The 20,380-nt window shown below is 41.1% G+C and overlaps 2 protein-coding genes across 4 annotated transcripts; both read right to left on the bottom strand.

Annotated features, from left to right (window-relative positions):
* Positions 1 to 1,262: 1,262 nt before the first annotated feature.
* Positions 1,263 to 7,154, bottom strand: RPUSD2 (RNA pseudouridine synthase domain containing 2). Its single transcript, XM_020795788.3, has 3 exons — positions 6,463 to 7,154; positions 3,312 to 3,608; positions 1,263 to 2,194 (listed from the first exon to the last, which is right to left on the bottom strand). Exons 1-3 carry the CDS (start codon positions 7,003 to 7,005, stop codon positions 1,406 to 1,408), a joined length of 1,629 nt encoding a protein of 542 aa, XP_020651447.3. The 5' UTR covers positions 7,006 to 7,154; the 3' UTR covers positions 1,263 to 1,405.
* Positions 7,155 to 8,908: 1,754 nt separating this feature from the next.
* On the bottom strand, positions 8,909 to 20,059 carry LOC110080108 (protein-L-isoaspartate(D-aspartate) O-methyltransferase). Of its 3 annotated transcripts, none has more exons than XM_020795749.3 (9): positions 19,899 to 20,059; positions 17,537 to 17,678; positions 16,599 to 16,703; positions 16,301 to 16,332; positions 15,692 to 15,796; positions 14,462 to 14,582; positions 12,284 to 12,369; positions 11,854 to 12,023; positions 8,909 to 9,374 (listed from the first exon to the last, which is right to left on the bottom strand). In XM_020795749.3, exons 2-9 carry the CDS (start codon positions 17,646 to 17,648, stop codon positions 9,362 to 9,364), a joined length of 744 nt encoding a protein of 247 aa, XP_020651408.3. In that variant the 5' UTR covers positions 17,649 to 17,678; positions 19,899 to 20,059; the 3' UTR covers positions 8,909 to 9,361. The 3 variants fall into 3 exon arrangements, with proteins under 3 accessions (XP_020651408.3, XP_072842369.2, XP_078247707.1); XM_072986268.2 differs by having other exon boundaries at positions 17,537 to 17,762; positions 19,899 to 20,033; XM_078391581.1 differs by lacking the exon at positions 19,899 to 20,059 and adding an exon at positions 19,512 to 19,602.
* Between the last annotated feature and the right edge of the window lie 321 nt (positions 20,060 to 20,380).

Consider the following 20,380-nt stretch of genomic DNA (forward strand, 5'->3'; position numbering starts at 1 on the left):
ATCAACATGTTTTATCTGATGTAAGCTTTCATAGACTGTAACTACACTTCACAAAAATTTATACCCAACAAACCTGCTTGTTTTTCACAGAATCATAGAAAAGTGAAGTTGGAAGGGGCCTACAAGGCCATCAAGTCCAACCTCCTGCTCAGTGCAGGAATACAATCAAAGCTTATCTGCCAGGTGATTATCTAAGTTTTGCTTGAATGCCTCCAGTGTTGAAGCACTCACCCACTCCCGAGGTAACTGGTTCCACTGTTGTACTGCTCTAACAGTTAGGAAGTTTTTCCTGATATTCAACTGAAATCTGGCTTCCTTTAACTTGAGCCCTGCACTGTGGGATGATCAAAAATAGATCTTGCCCCTTCTCTGTACGACAGTCTAACAAATATTTGAAAAGTGCTATCATATCACCCCTCAGTATTCTTTTCTCAAGGCTTCAGCCTTTCCTTATAAGGCTTGGTTTCCAGCCCCCTGATCATCCTTGTTGCCCCCCTCTGAACTTGTTCCAATTAGCATCCTTCTTGAATTGTGGTGTCCAGAACTGGACACAGTACTCAAGGTGAGGCCTAACCAATGCTGAATAGAGGGGGACTAGCACCTCTCGGGATTTGGAAACTACCGGTATACTTCTATTAATGAAGCCGAAAACAGCATTAGCCTTCTCACTTGTAGTTTTGCTGAGCCAGGTGTCCCCCATCTTGTAACTGTGCAACTGGTTTCTTTTTCTGAGATGCAGTACTTTGTACTTATCCCTGTTGAATTTTATTCTGTTGCTTTCAACCCAAAATATAAAGGGCCACAAGATCCTTGGGTATTTTCATTGAGATCTTAACCTTTTAGGGATCTAAGACCACAGTACTGTATTTAGAAAAAGTGACTACCACCTTTGTCACCACTTAAGATAGTCTTGAATCTTTACACATGTTTTCATCACCATTCCCAGCTCAACACTAAGACAGGAAAGCAAAATGACAGAAGCCCAGTATTAATGGGTGGCAGTCATATTTCCTGCTGTACTGGGAAGATTTGAAGGTATATCTCCAGAGGGCAACTACAAGAGACTGTTGAAAACATTCCTATCTTCTTGTAATCCAAAGATATTTGCATTTACATTTTGGACTTTAAACCTGCTTGCTTTTACAATGAGGAAGTTTCATAGTTATGTAGAAGAGGTAATTTCGTGTGGTGTACCTTGGATCTACTTTCTTTGGATTAGAAAAAGAGAAACCATCAAGATAAATACCCTCGAAAAGCTCCCATAGATAACAAAACAATTTATTATTTTCCAGGACTTCTTCCCACTTATTAAGGAACTATTTTTTTCCAGTCAGTTACAATGTATAATATAAACAGCTATAGAAAAGTTTTTAAGTCTCCCATAAACACTCTCATTCTCTCATTCTCACACATTTTCAGAATCTCCGGTCTCTGTCCAGTCCTCCTGGGCCCAGGCGGGCATCTTAGAGCAGTAGTCAAACTCTAATCCTTTGTAGCGCAAAGCATGGAGATACATGACAAGATCTTTGGGTGATGGGTCAGGCCTTACAATTTTACATTCATCACACAGAGGATCTATTGCATCCTGGTGCTCAGTTGAATACGTTTCTCCACTCTCTGTCTCGTGAGTCTGTGCCTTAAGAAGAGAACTTTGAGAACACACCAAGACTGCACTCCTGTCCTCATTTTTTGATTCTTCATTATGGTGAGAGTTAACACTTCCTGGGGTGACCTCAACGGACGTAGCACAATTCCCCAGAGTGTCCTGAAGTTTATCTCCCAAAATGGGCTTCAAGTCTTCCTCAACAACATCCAAGATACTCAGACTTTCTCTGGAAAGGTGTTCCTTCACCAACGCTTGAAGCAGTTCCGTGTCAGTTTTGCCAATATTGCCAGCTTTGCCCTTGTTGGGCCCCCAGGCATCTGTGTTGTAAACAGGATCATTGACAATAGGGTATCCCAAAAATTGTAGGTGGACACGGATCTGATGGGTACGGCCTGTGTATGGAAAACACTTCACAACACTGGTCTTGCCATTGTAACTGAGCCTCTGAAAGACAGTTTTACAAACTTTACCCTTGGGGTCCACTCGACACACTCCCACTTTGTAAGAGACAACCAGGATGGGCTCTTCGCAGATGACCTCGTCTTGTGGAAACTCTCCAACTACACGACATACATACTCCTTCTCCAGCTATTAGGAATGGAAATGTGGAAAAGCAAAGAAGTAAAATCAAAAGTGAACATTAATCAATACAGGAAAAGTAATTATGTGTAAACAATAATATACTAACCACTGTTACTAATCATTTGCACTCTCTCTAATTGGGATCTGCCACTATGTATGGCAGGGGTACAGGTCTCCGGCCTACCAGATATTTTGGCATACAATGCTCATCAGCCTTACCCCCACATTGACCAATGGTTGAAGGGCTATGGGAGTTGTTGTACCAATCATATGATGAGCAAAAGATTCCTGTCATTGACTGACTGTGTGTGTATCTTTCTCATTCTACTTTCTCATGGACTGAACACCATATACTCGCAAAAGACACTGTATGCAATCTGTCAATTCTGAACCAACACCATCCTAGAAATATTCTGAATGCCACAACAAGTATAATGCTTGTGGTAACCATCTGTTCTACTTTGACTGAAATCCTACTGGTGCTTGTGAAAGGTTTGTGTAGCTTATCAGTAACTAACTGACAAGGTTGTGCAGTTGGATGTGTAGCTAAGCATGTGGCCAAAATGTCCCTCTGCATCTCATAAATTAGTTGTAATTAGCTCTGGCAAGTTAAGCAAACCTTACAAGAATACTAATAGGATACTGGCTTTAGTACTTTGATAGGAGGAAAATATTTAAAAGGAATTAAAAGGAAGAATTTAAGTCTTGTTGGAGTGTTGAACTTTGACTGGGAAGACTTGTTTGAGCCATACAAAACTCCTGGGGTAAACAATAACTCTCTTATTTTTCCTGTCTACCTTACTAGGTTGTTCTGAGAGTAAAAGGAAGTAATCCTGAACCCCTTCGTTAGCTTTCTTCTATGCAACAGCTTTCCAGCATACAAAGTACAGCTCATTTCCACACAACAGCTTTGCTGCCTTCAAAGCATGATTCAGTTCTACATAAATTATTTAAATTTAAAGGTATTTAAACACCCTCTTATATCTAATGGCTAGCTGGAAGCAAAAACAAATGGGGATGCTCCCCAGGTTGATGCAATGTATGAGTCACAGCTTCTGCATTCCTGACATGAAGAAAGAATGAACAATAAATGCATACAACAAAAAAATTCTTTAATCTTTACCTGTCGTTGTTGGACTTGCTCATTAATCCTCTTCGAGACCTCTATGGACTTAGCAAATATGAGAACACCTGATGTCAAGCGATCCAGCCGATGAATCGTGTGCAGCTCCTTCAGGTTGTGCTCTTTACCCAAGATGAAGACAATACTGTTGTGCCGAAATCTGCCACATGGGTGGACTGGTAAAGATGATGGTTTGTTTATCACCACAACTTCATCGTTTTCTTCTAGAAACTCAATGGCCTGTGCTGTAACTGGAGGTTCATGACGATGTATTGTGTTTTGCAAAAAGTCATTATTCTGCAAGCAAAGAAAGGACTGTATTAGGAAAAGTACTGTATGGTATTTTCTAGACTAGTCTATTTGCCATGATCTTTACAGACCTGAAAGGGAGTGAAATGAATCACAATTTGCAATTGTCTATGAAATTACATCAAGGTTCTTTAGTTCTAAAACATAACTGAGACTTACAAAAAATTGCAGTATTAAAATCTCCTTAAAGTTTTAGAAGTAAAAACAACTGTTTGACTATCCCTTGAAACAGTGAATTTTGCAGGCATTCGTATGACACAGATTACAGTAGATGCTTTCACACAATGGTATACCGTAAAATGCTTTTCTTTCAGGGTTCAACCACTCACACATTTCCCCCTCTGTTTTGGGTTTCCTTATCATCCCTCCCCCAGGAGGTGGAGTAGATATTTGTGCTCACTACCAGTTAACTGAATTTTTTTTAAAAAAGTTTTAGGGGTTAGGGATGGGGATAGGGGACATAGGATTGAATGGACTGTAAATCAACATGAACATTTTACAATATTCATTCTTATCTATTAAATTTCAAAGATACATAAGTTTCCGGTGTAACTAATTTACAATAATATTCTAATCCTAAATTGATCTTAAGCTTTCAATTATCAAATATTAATTGACATTCTATTTCTAAGCCGATCATAAAATTTATGCCAACAATCTTCATGATACATTTTTGTTGTTGTTGTTGAGTCTAGCCATTCTGATAGTTTATTCATCTCCGCCATATCCAGGATTTTTGCTATTAACTCATCTTGAGATGGATTCTCCGGGTTTTTCCAGTATTTAGCAAAAAGAATTCTTAAAGCTGTCAAGATATGGATAACTAAATATTTTCCCATTAGGCCTATTGAATCCAGGATTATATTTAGAACAAATAATTCAGAGGTTACAGTTATCAGAATCTCTAAAACCTCATACAAAAGCATTTCAACCCTTTTCCAGTATTCTTGGGCAAAAATATTTCTTCATTGATGTCTATGAATATACAGTACCTTACTCCAATTGCTGAATGTTTTAAAATAGCTTGCCCATGGGAAACTAGGAAATGATCTACCTCAGTGATGACATCATTCCGTTTAAACTTTTAATCTGTGTCTTCCTTTCTCTTGTCTGACACTCGGATATAATCTCTTTCCTACCCAGCTGTCAGTTTTTCCCACTTTCAGTCTGTCAGTATTCTATGCCACTGAGTTCTTGCTGATCTATTTAGTAGGAACATCTCCCCTTGGGCCAAGCTGACTGTGAGATTCTAAGAGTTAAGAATACAGTCGTGACTCGCTTAACGAGCGTACCGTTTAACGACGAATCTGCATAGCGATGCATTTTTTGCAATCGCTAATGCGATCGCATTGCGATGTTTAGAAAACAGCTGATTGGTGGTTCCAAAATGGCCACCGGGTGCAGAAAATGGCCGCCCGCAGCGTTTTCGCGCCCTGCCCTCGCTTACCGGGCAGCGAAAATGGCGGCTGGATGGGGGAATCTTCGCTTACCAGTGAGTTTTTCCCCAATAGGAACGCATTAAACAGAGTTTAATGCGTTCCTATGGGTTCCCCCCGCATAGCGATGAATCCGGATAGCGACGTTAATCCTGGAACTGATTAACGTCGCTATGCGGGGCACCACTATACAAAAACTCAACTTTTCCAAGCTCTAATCAACACCAGATTATAAGGAGCTTCCTGCTAACCTCTATTCAGGTAATGTGTAAAACTGTCTTCAGTCAGCTGTCCATCCCACTAGTTCCCATGGTATTAGAAAAGACAGTTATCCTACTTTTGAAAAAATGAAATACAGTATGACTAAAATCATATGAATTGATTTCTGTGATGTAGCCATACCAGTCTGTTGCAACACAATTTACAGAAAACCTTGACATCTTAAAGAGTAATGAGGTTTATCTGGCATACACTTTCACGGCGTTTAGCCTCTTTCAGCACATGTGTGCAAAGAGTCCACAAAAGTGTGTACAATGTTTATCCCCCTCAGCAAGAGTGAAGCCCCCACACAGAGGATCTCAAAGGTGGGGTCACAGTGAAATCTGGTGAGCATGTTGAAAGTCTGGATACTTTAGTACTTCATGTTTCACAGTGAAGAGGAACATCACAAAGTACTCAATAAATCCCCCCAGTCTGATAATAGTAAGAAAAACAAGCTGTTTATTATTTCATTAACTTATGGCTTTTATATCTCACATTTCCTCCAAGGAGTTCAAAGGAGCAGCTGTAGCACTTCTCAGCCCTTCATCCCTCAGTGCTAATTGAGTTTTCCATTTTTGTATTTTTCATTTCCCAATGTGGCATTGGGGAAAAAAAGATATGCTGGTTTTAGCTTTAATACTGCCTTTTAATGATGCAAGGTGCCTCTTTATTCAGTGTTCTTAGCTTTAAATATTATCTTTTAATAATGTTAACCATTGTTGCCTGCTCGTTGTTTTCAACTTCAAATACTGTCTTTCAATGTTGTAAGCTGCCTTGGGTCCTTTTTCAAGGAAAAAGGCGAGGTAAAAATATTTTAAATAAAATAAATACACAACTGCCTGCAGGAGATCATATTGACCGTGTGTGGTGGCCACAAGTCATCGAATCCGTGACACATGTGTGGGCGCGCCTGCAGATACCCCAAAATTTCCAGTTCAGTAACTTAAACCACATTGCATCAGTGACAGCAGCTGCCAGCGAGGCAGAGGATCCAGGACCTCCAGGTTAGCAAGGGGGAAAACATCAGATTCTCCCGCCCGCCCCGAAAAGCTTCAATGGTAGGCGGCTGCCTGCCTGCCTGCCTGGGGGATGAAACCCCCAAAAGGCTCTTTTCCCCACTCGGGTTTGGCTCACCTCGCTCTTACCTTCAGCACGACACTGAGGTCCCGCAAGGGGTGCCCGTTGAGAAGCAAGCGGCCGGCTTTCGCCAAGCCCCGGTAGTACTCGAGGGGACGGGCGGAGAACTCGGTGCTGAACACGTCCGAGAGGCGCCTGCCCACCCAGCGGCCTTTGCAGTAGGTCGGAAAGTCGAAGAAGTAGGGCCGCACTTTACGGAGGCCGCCCTCGAAGTAGTAGCTGGTCTCGGCGAAGTGAGCCTCGCGGAAGCCGATGCCGGGGTTCCGCTTCTTCGGGGGCGGCACGTAGCGCTTCTCGCCTTCCTCGGGCGCCGTGGCCTTCCGCGTCTTCGTCCCGGGGCCCGGCGGAACCCGCCGCTTTTTCGCCGGCGGAGGAGGGGAGCCCTCCTGCTCGGGGACCGGCTGCTCCGCCATGCTTCGGCTGGCCAAGGCGGGCGCCCGCGAGCCTCGGCGCGGCGCTCTGGGGCCGGCCGAGAAGAGCCGCCGCCGCCGCCGCCCTCCCGCGAGGCGCAGCTCCGTCAAGGGCTGCCGCAAGAGCAGCAGCAGCAGCATGGCCTCCTCCTACTGCGCTGGCCCCTTCCGCCTCGCGGCTCCCCGGGCCGGACGGCAGGCATGGCGGGCAACCGGCAGGGCCCCGCTGGCGGGATGGATCAGCTCCGGGACAGGAAGGAGCCGCGCTCCTGAATTCCCTGGAACTAGTAGACCTCTGGCGATGACGCTTGGTCGGGGTTTGGGCTAGAATTGCAGGCGCTTTCGGTTCGAAGGAGAAGCAGAGCGGGACGGACTTGCACCTAGAGAAAGGGAAGAAGTGTGCCCGTGCGAGCACGCCTTAGAAGACCACGATTTGGGGCAGGGACAACTTCCGAAACGAAATCCCCATCGTTTCATGCAGCTCCCCTCTCATCAGTTGCGTCTTCCTTGCGCCAAGTCACCCCGGATTAACCATTAAGGAAAAATAAGGCCATGGTTAGGGCATCAACCAGGGAAGGAGGCACCACAGAGGTTTTTGCATTCTGGATTTACCATGGCCCCTGGTGCAAATGGTGCACAAACCACCTCCAAGCCAAATCCTTCTCTCCCTCCCTCCCTCCCTCTGGAGCCCCCAGGAAGCCACCTCCCTGCCTAAAGTACTGTAATTGAGTATGAACCAGTAAAAATGAAAAAAAGTAATAGACTCAACTAGCGAGCCACCTCATGTTTTGAGTGAAATGATCAATTATCTTCATGATTGCTTGTTTTATTATTACCACATCTGTATTTTGGGAGGTTGGGTGAGGACAAGGAAAAAAAAATGAGCTCTGGTCTTTTAGGCCAATGGCCTCTGCACTCTTCATGTGCAAGCCAAAGAAATAATAGCCACTGCTAACTGCCCCAAAGGGGCTTTAAGCTCTAGCTTGAGATTTTCAGTTTAGAGTCTAATAAAATCAGTCTACATTAAACAAAGTGTAAAAGTGCAAGATCTGGTGGAAAGCCATATATGATTCTGCATATGATATGTGGTTGTCCCATGCTATACAATTATCATAATTTTCATGTGCACATTATTTTTTCTGCCAAGCCATGGGACCTGCCACATGTTATATTCACAGGGGACACCATAATCTTTTCAGTGCTTTGGGCCTCTAAAGGTCTCAATCCAGCCCTGTTCCAAGTCCAAGCTCTTTCCATGTCAGCAGCAAAATGTAGAGGGCGATGGGGTCAGAAACCAATTGTTACATTAAAATAAATTCAAAGATCTCCCCAATTCACCCAAGATTTAAAAATAGAGCTGGATCTACTTTCTTCCTAGCCTAAGCTCTGCTTACATTTACATGTAACCAGTTTGTTGAAACAACACTTGTGCTCTCGGGGAGAAATAATTCTCAATAAGCTTAAACTGTGGCTATAAGACAGGCTAGTTACACTTAGCTTTTTCATAAAGCACAAGGTGCAAAATTGTGTGCCCTTAGTTCTCCAGGATAAAACAATAAACCCCGGGCTTATACCTGACACCATGTGCCAGCTACAGGGTAATGATGAGCTAGCATCAATGCATCATAGTAGCTAAAAGAAACTTTACTGGCCAGATGGCTAATGAGGAAGAAGGGTCCACCTTACTCATCGTCATTTAGTCGTTCAGTCGTGTCCGACTCTTCGTGACCCCATGGACCAGAGTACGCCAGGCCCTCCTATCTTCTACTGCCTCCCAGAGTTGTGTCAAATTCATATTGGTTGCTTCGATGACACTGTCCAACCATCTCGTCCTCTGTCGTCCCCTTCTCCTCTTGCCTTCACACTTTCCCAACATCAGGGTCTTTTCCAAGGATTCTTACTAGGACTGCAATTTATTTCAGTCTCTGTGCATGTTGGACTGGGTGAGGGTGCAATATTGGCAAAAATATGTTGCAGTAGGCCACCATTTGATCCAGCTAAACAAGACTACCTTATGAATGTTAATAAAGGAGAAAAGCAAATGTCAAATTAATTATTTTATTGTTACAAATGCAGGTTATTTCCAGTATGCTGTTGTCCTTCAAGACATGCCAAAAGATTTTACAAGTATTAGATAACCAAATAAGGACTTTTTTCTGGCTCATGAAAGGCATAGTATAGTACAGTATAGAGAAGCCTAACTCAATTGTTCTTTCCACTCCTGAAAATACTGGAGTTTATTTGTAGTTATGAAACCACATGCTGAATTAGTGCTTTCTGTTAGTTTTTATTGTATTGAACTCCAAGGTTTAGAAATTACAAACTGTTAGTCTGATGGAAAGATTTCTCTTAGTTTTTCCATATTTGTATTTGAAATAGCATCAAAACAATCAATTCAAAAAAGCAGAGCATTATGTATATATAGCATTTGAATGCCTATTCCTTCCAAACATTGTTCACAGGCTTTCCAAAGTTCCTTTACAATGATTTATGTCTCTTAAAGTTCACCCCTAGAGAAAAAGAGATAATTGACTGTTACTAACCATACCCTAGATACCCAGTGTGGTGTAGTGAACAGAGTAATGTACAAGGACTTAGGAGGCCTGGGCAAAAATCTCCACTCAGCCATGGAAACCCACTGAGTGTATGGAAGTGGTAAAACCATTCACTTACCTTGAAAGCCCTAATTGGGTTGCTGTAAGTCAGTTCCAACTTGACCGCATATAGCAGCAAGAACTATACCCCAATCTGCTGTTCACATTAAAACGTGCAGATGATGTTCAAAGATGAAATGGCTTTTTTGTAGTAGCCCTTGCCAAACAAGATGTGTGAACATGTAAAAAACAGCAAAGTACGGGGGGGGGCACTAGTCTGCCCTGCAATTATTTAGTGGGTATGTATTTTCTACCCACCAATAATTTATTATATATAATAAATAAATAAACAAACAAACAAACAAATAAATAAATAAAAATAAACTGTGACTTATAAGAGAAGCATCTAATGCTGAACTTCCCACTTCAATCACAGCATATAGTGCAAAGAAATTTCACAAGTTTTTTTTTTTTTTAAAAAAACAAGGGCCAAGAGCCACTATGGAGGAGAGATTTATACTGGCAGAAAAAAAAGCTAAGTGATTCACAGTGGGATGAAAACAGTAGCAAGTTCTGGAACTGCTGCAGCCAGGGAACAACAGACTCTGGGACAGGTGTCATCTGTCAGTGGCCAGAGGGCTATGTAGATGTCAATGGTTAACTAAATCTCATATAGGATATATCAATAAATGTGATTTAGATTATGCCATAACTATGGAAATCTGGCCAAATAAGAGACAACTGTAGCAGGATGTAGTTAAGAAAATTTGAGAACAAGCATCGCTCCCAGTTCCAGTGAACTCGTCAAGCATCAGCCACCCTCCTAAGCTAGAAGCTGTTAGCAAAGCAAGCAGCAGCCAAGTTAACATTTTGTTTCAACCTTGAAAATCACACGTTTCCTCCTTTGGAAATAAATCATACCCACAATTCTTATTCTAAGAAAATAAAGGAGCTATTTTGTATTAATAATACAGAACACACTGAGATAGGAAATATAATAGGAATCTCAGTTCCGGCTAGGCCTTCTGTCTCTGTGCAGTCAGATATAGCACTCACATGGGGAAGGACCATGCCTTTGTCAACAGTTAACTTCTCCCATCATTACATGAGACCTGTGTGGGCCAAAGGCATTCTAGATTCCAGCTTCAAGGATTTACCAACAAACTTCAAAATAGTGGGCCTTTTAAAAAACACAACCAGACCATATTTTTAAACATAGTGTAGAAATTGACAGACAAGTATAATGTAAGTATTATGCATTTGTTGCCTATGTATTATAAGGCACAATTTGGTCCTCCTAATTATTCTGTGAACAAGGGCTAATGTAAACAGCACTCTTCTCTTGGCCAGTCACCATTTTGAAATAATTGCCTCAATTGGACAATCAATACTCAGCTAGCTAACAGATGGTACTACCATCTCTCTCCTTCTCAATTCTTACATCTGGTTTAATTAAATGACAACTCATTGAAATAGGGCAAAGAGAATGAGATGCAGTCATTTAACAAGATACAATCATGTTAGAAAACCTGTAATTCTGGGTAATTTTTAAGTAAATATATTGCCCAATATTGAAGCTTTCTCAGAATTTCTTCACTGTGGCATCCAAGATTTATCTCTAAGATTTAAGAGAAGACAGTTGTAGCTTCTTATGATTTTACCACAGAAAACTCTACAGCGAAGGTACATGTTCTTTACCAAATCCCTAGGAGAGCTACCAATCATGACCAGGCACAGAAGACACGCACATTGAAAATTAAAGAGTCCTGATCCGAAAGCTTGCTTTGAAGACCAGAAATGAATGGAGCTCATAGAATTTCCACACTAAAATCCAATATTGGTTGCTTCATAGTGATGTTACTTTGAGTGGGGGTATTATTTTATTGCTTCTAGGTACTATTACATCAGAATTATTACTTTATAGATTTCCTACTCTCAGAATCGATCAGCCAGTATGAGCATGCTAGCTGGACAATTCTAGGAGTTATTCTCCTAAAAAAGTACCGTAACTGGGAACGAAAAATTCAAATTTTTATACTTCAAAATCACTTGAGCAGCTTTTCTGTCCCTTGGCTTACAGCATATTAATACCTTGTTTTACTTAATATGAACAGAGTAAGGAGAGGGATTATTTTCACTAGTGTGCCATGATTTCAGGAACAGCAGGTGTTTGCATAACTAGCTGTAGCTAATTGCAACTAACTGACAATGTACCAGGGTGCATCTTGGTCACATGCCTACTCATGCATCTGACTACACAGCTGAGATATACCCTAGCATCTTATCAATTTGTTATAACTCCCCACCAAAACTTCAACAAATTTTATGCAATCACCAATAGGATTTTGACCAGCATTTTAGAATACCAGGCTACAGCAGCTTATTAATATTTTACCGAGGCCACTGTTTCTCCTTGTCTGTCAGAGGAACATAGATCACCCCCATCAGATTCTTTTCCACAATTTGACCATCTTTTGTTTTGTCGTATTGCATCATAACTTGGTTTCCACCCTCTGGCCCTACTGGCAAGATCAATCGTCCTCCTGGTTTCAACTCATTCAGCAACTGGTAAAAGAAAATAATTGAAATTAAAAAAGACAAATAAAAGGCCCAACAAACTGCAAAAATTCATAATTTCCATTTACATAAAAAACCCCTCAAATCAATTATTCCCTCATAATCAGTAGATTTGCTGTTTATTGCTCTACACAAGGCTTTGAAGAGTTCTCTAAAAAGTGCCAATGGTGAAGCATTGTCTTGTATTGATGGAACACACAAACTCAAAATTTCATTAGAAAGGCAAAATAGGTGTATTTCTTTTTTACCTCCTTTGGCACTGTGGGCGCAGCTGCTCCAACATGGATGGCATCATAAGGGGCTTCTTCTGGGTACCCCTTCCTGCCATCCCCAACTGTGGAGAGAGAATGTGCAGTGAAGGTTCTTGTTCAGATGGCAGCTTCTGTTAAATAATTCTCCTTTGTCTCTGCCTCTCCTTTCACTTGAAACCTACATGCACGAGAGACTTGTATGCAGATTATATCAGCACTGGGGCACCACGACAAAGTATGGAAACCATAAGGAGAAAAATTGCTCCTTGATATTATTTTTCAAGCTAAATGGAAATGAGAAACAGACAACTACCAAAATCTGGTTGCATAACATAAGCAAAGCTTTAAGATTTAGTCCATTTTAAAGAGCCCCTGCTGCAATTCTCAGGGGCCTCTGCATACACTAGCTTGGTGCATGCACATACTCGCAAGAATCACAATGGGGGCTCTTTATTTACCAGTGAGAAACAAACCAAAATTTATGATTTTGCTTATACAACCCAAAAGGATTTAATCCAAAATGTAAAATGAAACAAGAACTAAATAGACTTTAGCTATCTGATAGCCATTATACAAGCATACTTCTGCAGCAGAATCTTATACATGTTTACTTTTAAGTAAGTGCCACTGTGCTCACTGAAGTTATTCCTTAATATCCATGCAGCTCTCTCATTCCAGCTTTAAAGCTGCATTCCTAATCAGTTACTTGGGAAAAATGTCCACTGATATCAATCAGAATTACTTCCAAGAAAATAGCCAGGAATATGCTTTCTTGGATTTAAAAAGGTTATTCATTTTTCTGTAGACTTACAATCAGAGACTATTTTCAAATTCATACATTTCCAAGAATATCCAATTTTGCTGGAACTTACCATTAAATAGGTTTAGAATCCCAATTTGATTGCATCATTTCTTTATTTATTCATACCAGAGCATTCCACAATTTAAAATTATGTACATGTATGTTAAGGTACAATAAAAACAAGTAGTGGGATTAGAATAAAAATACCTATTGTTTCTGACATAAGAAGTAGAGATGGGCATGAATCAGAAAAATGGTGATTAGGTTTGATTAGTCAAAGTCAACGAATCATGAATTATGATCTTTTTCTGATGAACCGATTTGACAATTTGTGTTTTTTAACTTTAAAACCCTATAAAACCCCCACTCCTAGCACCTAGAGACAGGCAAGGTTCCCCTGACTCTCTTCTACAATCCCTGCAACTTTGATGAGGTTTGGGTTTCAGATGTCTGTGTTATACACCCATGAACAGGGCGCCACCAGGAAAGTTCCCCGCAGGCACCTAGACCTGCCACAATCACAGGGAAGTTTCTACTGACTCTCTTCTACGATCCCTCCAAATTTGGTGAAGGCTGGCTTTCAGACATCCAATCTTCACCCACAAAGTGGGTTCCCACAGGAAAGTACCGTACCTTTAGCAGCTGGTTTGGGAAAACCTAATCTTCACCAAACTTGAAGGGATTGTAAAGAAGGGTCAGAGGAAGCTCCCCTGCAAAACTGTCAAACCTACAGTTCAATGCATTCCAATGGGGGGGGGGAAATTCACCAAAAATTAACGAAAACTCAGAACAAAGCCAAATTAAGTTTGCAAAGGTTTTACAAGGTGCACTAACGATTCCAAGCATTTTAAACAGTTTTGAACATTTTAAGACACACTTAAAATAGCGAAAACGGACATCGCTAAGCGAAACAGGGGGACCTAAACTGTCATCGCTAAGCGAAGCAAGGTCCCGAATATCGCTATGCAAAATTTCCCTATAGGAAACATCACTAAACGGAGCACAAGATCGCTCCAAAAACCTCATCGCTAAGCGAATACAACGTTAAACGAAGCAATCGCTAAGCAAGGCACCACTGTAATACAATTTATTTCTTCATGTATATTTAGAAAATAACTGAGGTTTAGAACTATATGTCTAGATTTATTGTATATGATGCTTTGTGTACACACAACCCCAATTCCTCAGGTATACATAGTTCAATTTTCATGTAACAGAGTGACATAGCAGTGTCTCTCAAAATCACTGAAAATGTACTTTAGTACTACTGCTAGAAAACTGCCGCCTTGCTAACCAAAGTTTTCACAAGTGGCTAAGGCTTCTGGATAACTGGCACAAAGATGCACATCAAGGCTACAAACCAGAGTGCTCACCTAGAAGGTTTACTCGACCAGAGCTAAGCAAAGTTGGGTCATCTTCTCTGACGTTCCTAATAGATTCATGAACCAGCTCTTCAATGTGTTCGATGCCGACTGCCTTGCCTGTCAGGCCCACCTGTAAGAAGAATCACATTCACATCAAGATCGCTTATTACAAAAAATGAATTTATTTACCAAACAGAGTTTCCCTTTGGAGAATTATTTTTAAAATTTGGATAATTGTTTACATATTGTAGGTGGGTTCGAGCACTACTGTCAGTGGGACTCAGAAGCAGCAATTGTTGTTCAACAATACTGCAGACCCAGCATACTGTAATCTCAAAATCTGCCCAGCAGACTGAAAAACCATGCAAAGCAGCTGTTCACCTGCTACTGCAATGTTAAAATTTAGGTCAATTACATCTACAGTCTATTTTAGAAAGTATGAAGGATAGGTCTAGTTAATGTACAGTCTCTGTGCAATTATGTCTATAAGAATTCTGCAAGAATGTGAAAAATTTTAACTGGCCAACTCCAGAAAAAGAATTATTTTGCAGGGCAACCTTAAATATGTTTAATAATAATAACCATGTGCACTCTAGTCAATTCTGATTTATGGCAACCTTTTCCAGGATTTTCCAGGTAAAGAATACTCAGAAGTTGGTTGTTGAAGGTTTTTCGGCCTGTTAGGTCTGCAGTGTCTCTGATGTTCTTTGATTCTGATGTGGATGCTGCATTTTCTGGTTCCAATATATACCGGGCACAACTGCAAGGTATCTGGTATACTCCTGCAGTGGTGAGGGGGTCCCTTTTGTCCTTTGCTGACTGTAACATTTGTTGTATTTTTGTGGTGGGCCTGAATACTGTTTGTAGGTTGTGTTTTTTTCAAAAGCTTCCCCTTCCTTGACCCCTTTGATGTATGGCAGAAATACTTCATTTGTTGGTGGCTGTTTATATGCCATTGCTGCTGACAGCATTTGTGTTGCTAACACAGCTGTACAACAAAAATTCAGCCAACATTTAAAACTGAAATCAATTTTTATCACTAAAGTTTAATGGGCCCACTTCTATTTTACTCTAATTTAACATATAACAATTATGTCCTTTTTGCACAGAAAAAGCATCCAACAAATTAGATGGTGTCCTCACAAAAAAGCCTCATATAAACATGTCTTGCTAACTCCTTGCAAATATTATTTCTTCCCTCAACAGATTCCTAAGATACCAATGCTGTGCTCTGCTTACCATCCTTGCAAAACAAGCTGTGAGATATCCACTTCCTGATCCAACATCCAGCGCTTTTGCTCCTTCTACTAGCTGATCCTTCAGTAACTCAAGAGCGTAAGCATGCTGTGAAAAACATAAGAAACTGGAAACATCCGATAAAACCCAATACTCCTCTTGCCCAATGGTGTCAAACGTGGTAAATTCTACATAAACCTTAGAGCTGCCAATTCCTCACCTGTGCTCCAGTATATACAACTATATGTTCTCACATTTATTCTAGGAGTAAAAGCAGATGAACACACAAAGCTTAATTTCACAATAGGCATAAACAGTATAGATAGAAGTGTGAGAAACAGCTTTGCTCAGCAGATGTTGAAGATGAGCATAAAGAGTAAATTAGATGTGCTTCTAAGTCAGTCATTAACTGAGCAGTAGTGGACATGTTTTTCATATGTATTGCTTCACAGTCAGTTCTCTACCACCTTCATTTCTAAGTATCTTAGGTGGCACTAGCCTAGACAAAGCAGCAATGTTACTCAGTATTAGACAACTTCATACATTTTTTGGCCTTCTTTCAATGGAAAAATGCATCAGATACTGTTTTATAGATGTAGAAGTATGTCTTACCATGTGAGGTGCACTGATTGTAGCCTTGTAACCTGGAAGAAAGCCACTGATCAGTTATTGCAGTTTTTTTCCCATTCAGAACTACTGTACGAGCACCTCTACAGCTAATAGTTTTATTATCACAAATCCCTTGTAACCTCATGTTCTCAGATGAAAACTTAAGAGTTTCTGCTTTCAGTCTGCCATACAGTCTGAAAAATATGTTGGTTCATCTTGGCTTTTGTAGCAAGGACACATACTTGAGATCCCAAGAGAATAAAGTTATCTCCAAATGACAATATTCTATGATATTTCTTACCGATTGATTGAGGAGAGTCCATATATGGAAAATACTTAATATAGTGGGCTCTGTCTGTAGCCAACAGTACATCAAAAACACGCTGAGACGTAAACACACCATTTTCTACAGAAACAATGAACAAAATGACAATAGTTATATAACTTTACATTTGTTTTCATATGGAAGACAGCTTATGTATAAAATTTAACAAAAACACATTCAGGTCAATAGTTGGACTGATTGTAAATAACAAAAATAATTACTCTTCATAGCCTTGTGTAAAATTAAACATTTATTAGCTTTGTTCAAGGAAGGAATCATTTAGCAACTGTATACCAATATTCTGAAATATTGCATTTTACATGACTCACTATTATTTCCTCTTCATGTCATAACACAAAAACCTGAAGTCATCTAATGAAGAATAATCACAGACAAAAAGATGCATATCTTCACATGGCAATTTTCAAACCATGAAAAACTGTTGCCACAAAGTGCATGGATAATCACCGTTCTTGAACAGTTTAGGAATAAGTTAGACAAATTAATGGAGAATAAGGCTATCAGTCACTGCTAGACTGGATGGTTATGTATTACCTCCATTAACAAAGGCCATACTCTTGTGAATACCAGTTGCTGCAGAAAATGTGTTCATGTCCTCGTTGAGGGGTTTCCTATAGGTTAGTTACTGTTTCAGTGGGAATAGAATGCTAGAGTATACAGGCCTTTGGCCCGATTCCATAGTTGATCTAATGTTCTTAAGAGCTAAAAAGAAGTTGTTTGGAGATACATTGCAAAATAATTCTCCTCCTGCTCCAAACTTTGCAATACACTGTTCTGTCATTTCCTTTGCTATGACTTAAAATAAATTTTTTAAAGAGGCAAATTATCAATTATGCACAGTATCACAGTTATTTCAGTAGATACTTTAAATACTGGCTGCTGTTTTCACTCACTGTAAAGGTTGTTGATCATTTCAGCATGGGTCTTCCCAGATGAAATCCAAGCCATGGTTCTTGTGAGCAGAAGTCCCATCAGCAAGGTAGCAAAAGACAACCTACAGCTCATCACACAAAAATGTTCAGGGGATTCCCAAGCCTGTGCAGCCAGTCATGATTCAGCAAAGAGAAAAAGATGCTCTCAGGCAAGCTCAAGTAACGTCCAACAGAAACCAAATCCTTCCTATGCAGAAGCAGCCAAGTTTAAGAATAGATGCACAGATGCGAAAAAAAGAAATCAAGGAAAAGGTAGATTGCCAAAGTAAAATATGAATAGACCATTTCATATTTATTAAGCTACAATTTATCAATTTATCCTATTTAATGTTAGCATCGTAACTGACCAGATAGGCGGGATATAAATAAGATAAATAAATAAAATGTACAGGTATCATTTTTGCATAAGTACAGTTGCAATACTGTATAACTGCCTTTGCAAGAGGCAGTTGTTGAAAACTATACAGAAAAAGTAGGTAGTCCAGAAACATTAATATTAACCCAATCCTAGCTGACCATCTTCTGCCCCCCTCCATCTACTCTGGTTCTGTAAGATTACTGTGTGCCAATTGTTTTTAGGGTTATTGTTGTTGGTTTTAATGTTTTTATCTCTATTTTTGTTCACGATTATATTGGTTGTAAATGCCCAGTGTAGTGCCTCAGCACTAATGGGAGCGGGATACAAACTGAATGAATAAACACATATTGGGTGAAGAAATCATGCCTCACCTGGCACTGGAAAAAAAAAGCCTTACTGGCTCCTGGTAAGTTTCGAAGCTTCATTTAAAAAAGCACTGGTCCCATCATTTAAACCCATACCCATCTTAAAGCACAAATATTTCTTTCACACCAACTTGCACAATTATTTAATAATTTGAAGTCATTCTTTGTGCCCCTACTATTTGAAATACACAGCTACTGACTTCCTTTGCCAACATTTTATTGGTGATCTATGTATACATGAATGTAATCAAACTGCCACTAATTTATGCACATGTAAGCAACCTGTTGTTAATTATTGAGGTGCTGGTTGTGCACTAATGGTCATGCATCCAGCAACACAATTAGTATCTTGTAAATTACGGACCATTTACCAGAGCAGTTTATGCAATTTCAATTGTGCAATGTGCCCAATTACTAAGAGGATTCTGGGCCTTGTCTTTAGAACACCCTCCCCAGAGAATCTCATCTGGCATTTAAGTATCGACTTCAATATTTGCAACCATTTAAATTGAGAACTGTCTATCTGAATGTACTGTTTTAGTTTGTTTATGTGCTTAATTTTATCATTTTCTATTTTCTGTTGTGCCATTGTCCTGACTGCTTTTATTAGCTGTCCTTACAAAATAAATTCATGCTGAAGACGTGGGACAGAAATTATCCAGGTACATCTGTAAGTAAACAACATGTACAGTTCTCCTTTCCACAAAACATCCAGAATGACTAATATCTCTACAAAATAATAATGCAATAATAAATACAATCAGAAAAGAGTTTATTTCTTGTCATTGCACTAATGGAAACATGGCCAAACAAAGAGATACAATTGACAGGACAGGTTACTAATCCAGGAAGCTGAGAGATGAGGACAGATGGATAGCAAGTACTTTGCCAGAAAGATGGACACTCATTTCAGCTTCACTCCAAGAGTCCACACAAACAAGGGGAAGCATATAAACACCGGGGGGGAGGGGGGGAGCCATCTTCCAAACTTGTCGCAAGGTCGGTGGGAAAATGAACATAGTTCTCGTGGCAGATTGGATCCCACCGAGTGTTATTATTTTTTAAATTTTTGTTTATAGAAAATCTGCCACAGCCTTCTACTGCTCACTCCCCTCCCAGGGCAGTCCACAGCCGTTAGCGCCAATAATTAGAAATACTACAACATTCAGCAACAGCGAAGCTGACTGATAAAATACGACAGGATGGCACCCACTTTCGCAGATTACACCCCATCAGATATGGGCTATGTGTTAAGCGAGGAACCTAATTTGGAGGAAGGGATGGTTTGTGCTGTTATTAATTACTCCGCCCCGGGATCCTTTAGTGAGTCCGTAGCTATCGGAGATCCCCCTTCCTCCTCCTCCTCCTCCTCCTCCTCAAGATCTCCTCAGGCAAGCGAGGGCCCGAGGCAGGCAATTCCCAAGGGATCGAGGCTCACGCCCTCCTGCCACCAGGCGGGAAACAAAAAAGGAAGCGAAAGGCACGAACGACGGGACCCGGTGGGCCGAGAAGGGAGACTCGGGCCTCGGCAGCCCCTGACGGCCGGCCTCCCTAAGCAAACTCCCGCCAGCCGAGGGAGAGGCCGCCCGGGCGGACTTACGGAGCTGCGCCGAGCCCTCCTGAGCTCACATCGCCGGACTCCCCCGCGGCGGCCCCTCCTCTTCTTCCACGGGGGTCCCCCCTCGGTTTGTGGTTTGAAAGCAAAGGCGGCGGCGGCGGAGGGGCGGGGCGCCTGGGAGGACGAAAAGGGGGCGTTTCTTAGGTTGTTATGTAAAATGGAGGAAACGCAGACCAGCAGCTTCCGCCCGGCTTCAACATGTCGCGTTTCGGGACACGAAAGCCGCCTCAGCGGTGCTCTCTCCCCCTCCTCCCGCGCGCTCCCTTGTTAGAACCCAAACCAAACTATTTAACCCCTTCTGGCCGGGCGTTTCCACCTTCAGGAACAAGGGGGGGGTGGAACAGCGCCGGTGTCAAAACGTCACTCAAGCGGCCTTAGAGGCTCCCTAGTTTAAACACTCCCTTTGCAGTGTTTTCAAATAGTCCCAGCTTTCTTTCTTTCTCACGGGATAACGTCGATGATAA

This window comes from Pogona vitticeps, chromosome 1 (assembly GCF_051106095.1).
Source record: "Pogona vitticeps strain Pit_001003342236 chromosome 1, PviZW2.1, whole genome shotgun sequence".
Lineage (NCBI taxonomy): Eukaryota > Metazoa > Chordata > Lepidosauria > Squamata > Agamidae > Pogona > Pogona vitticeps.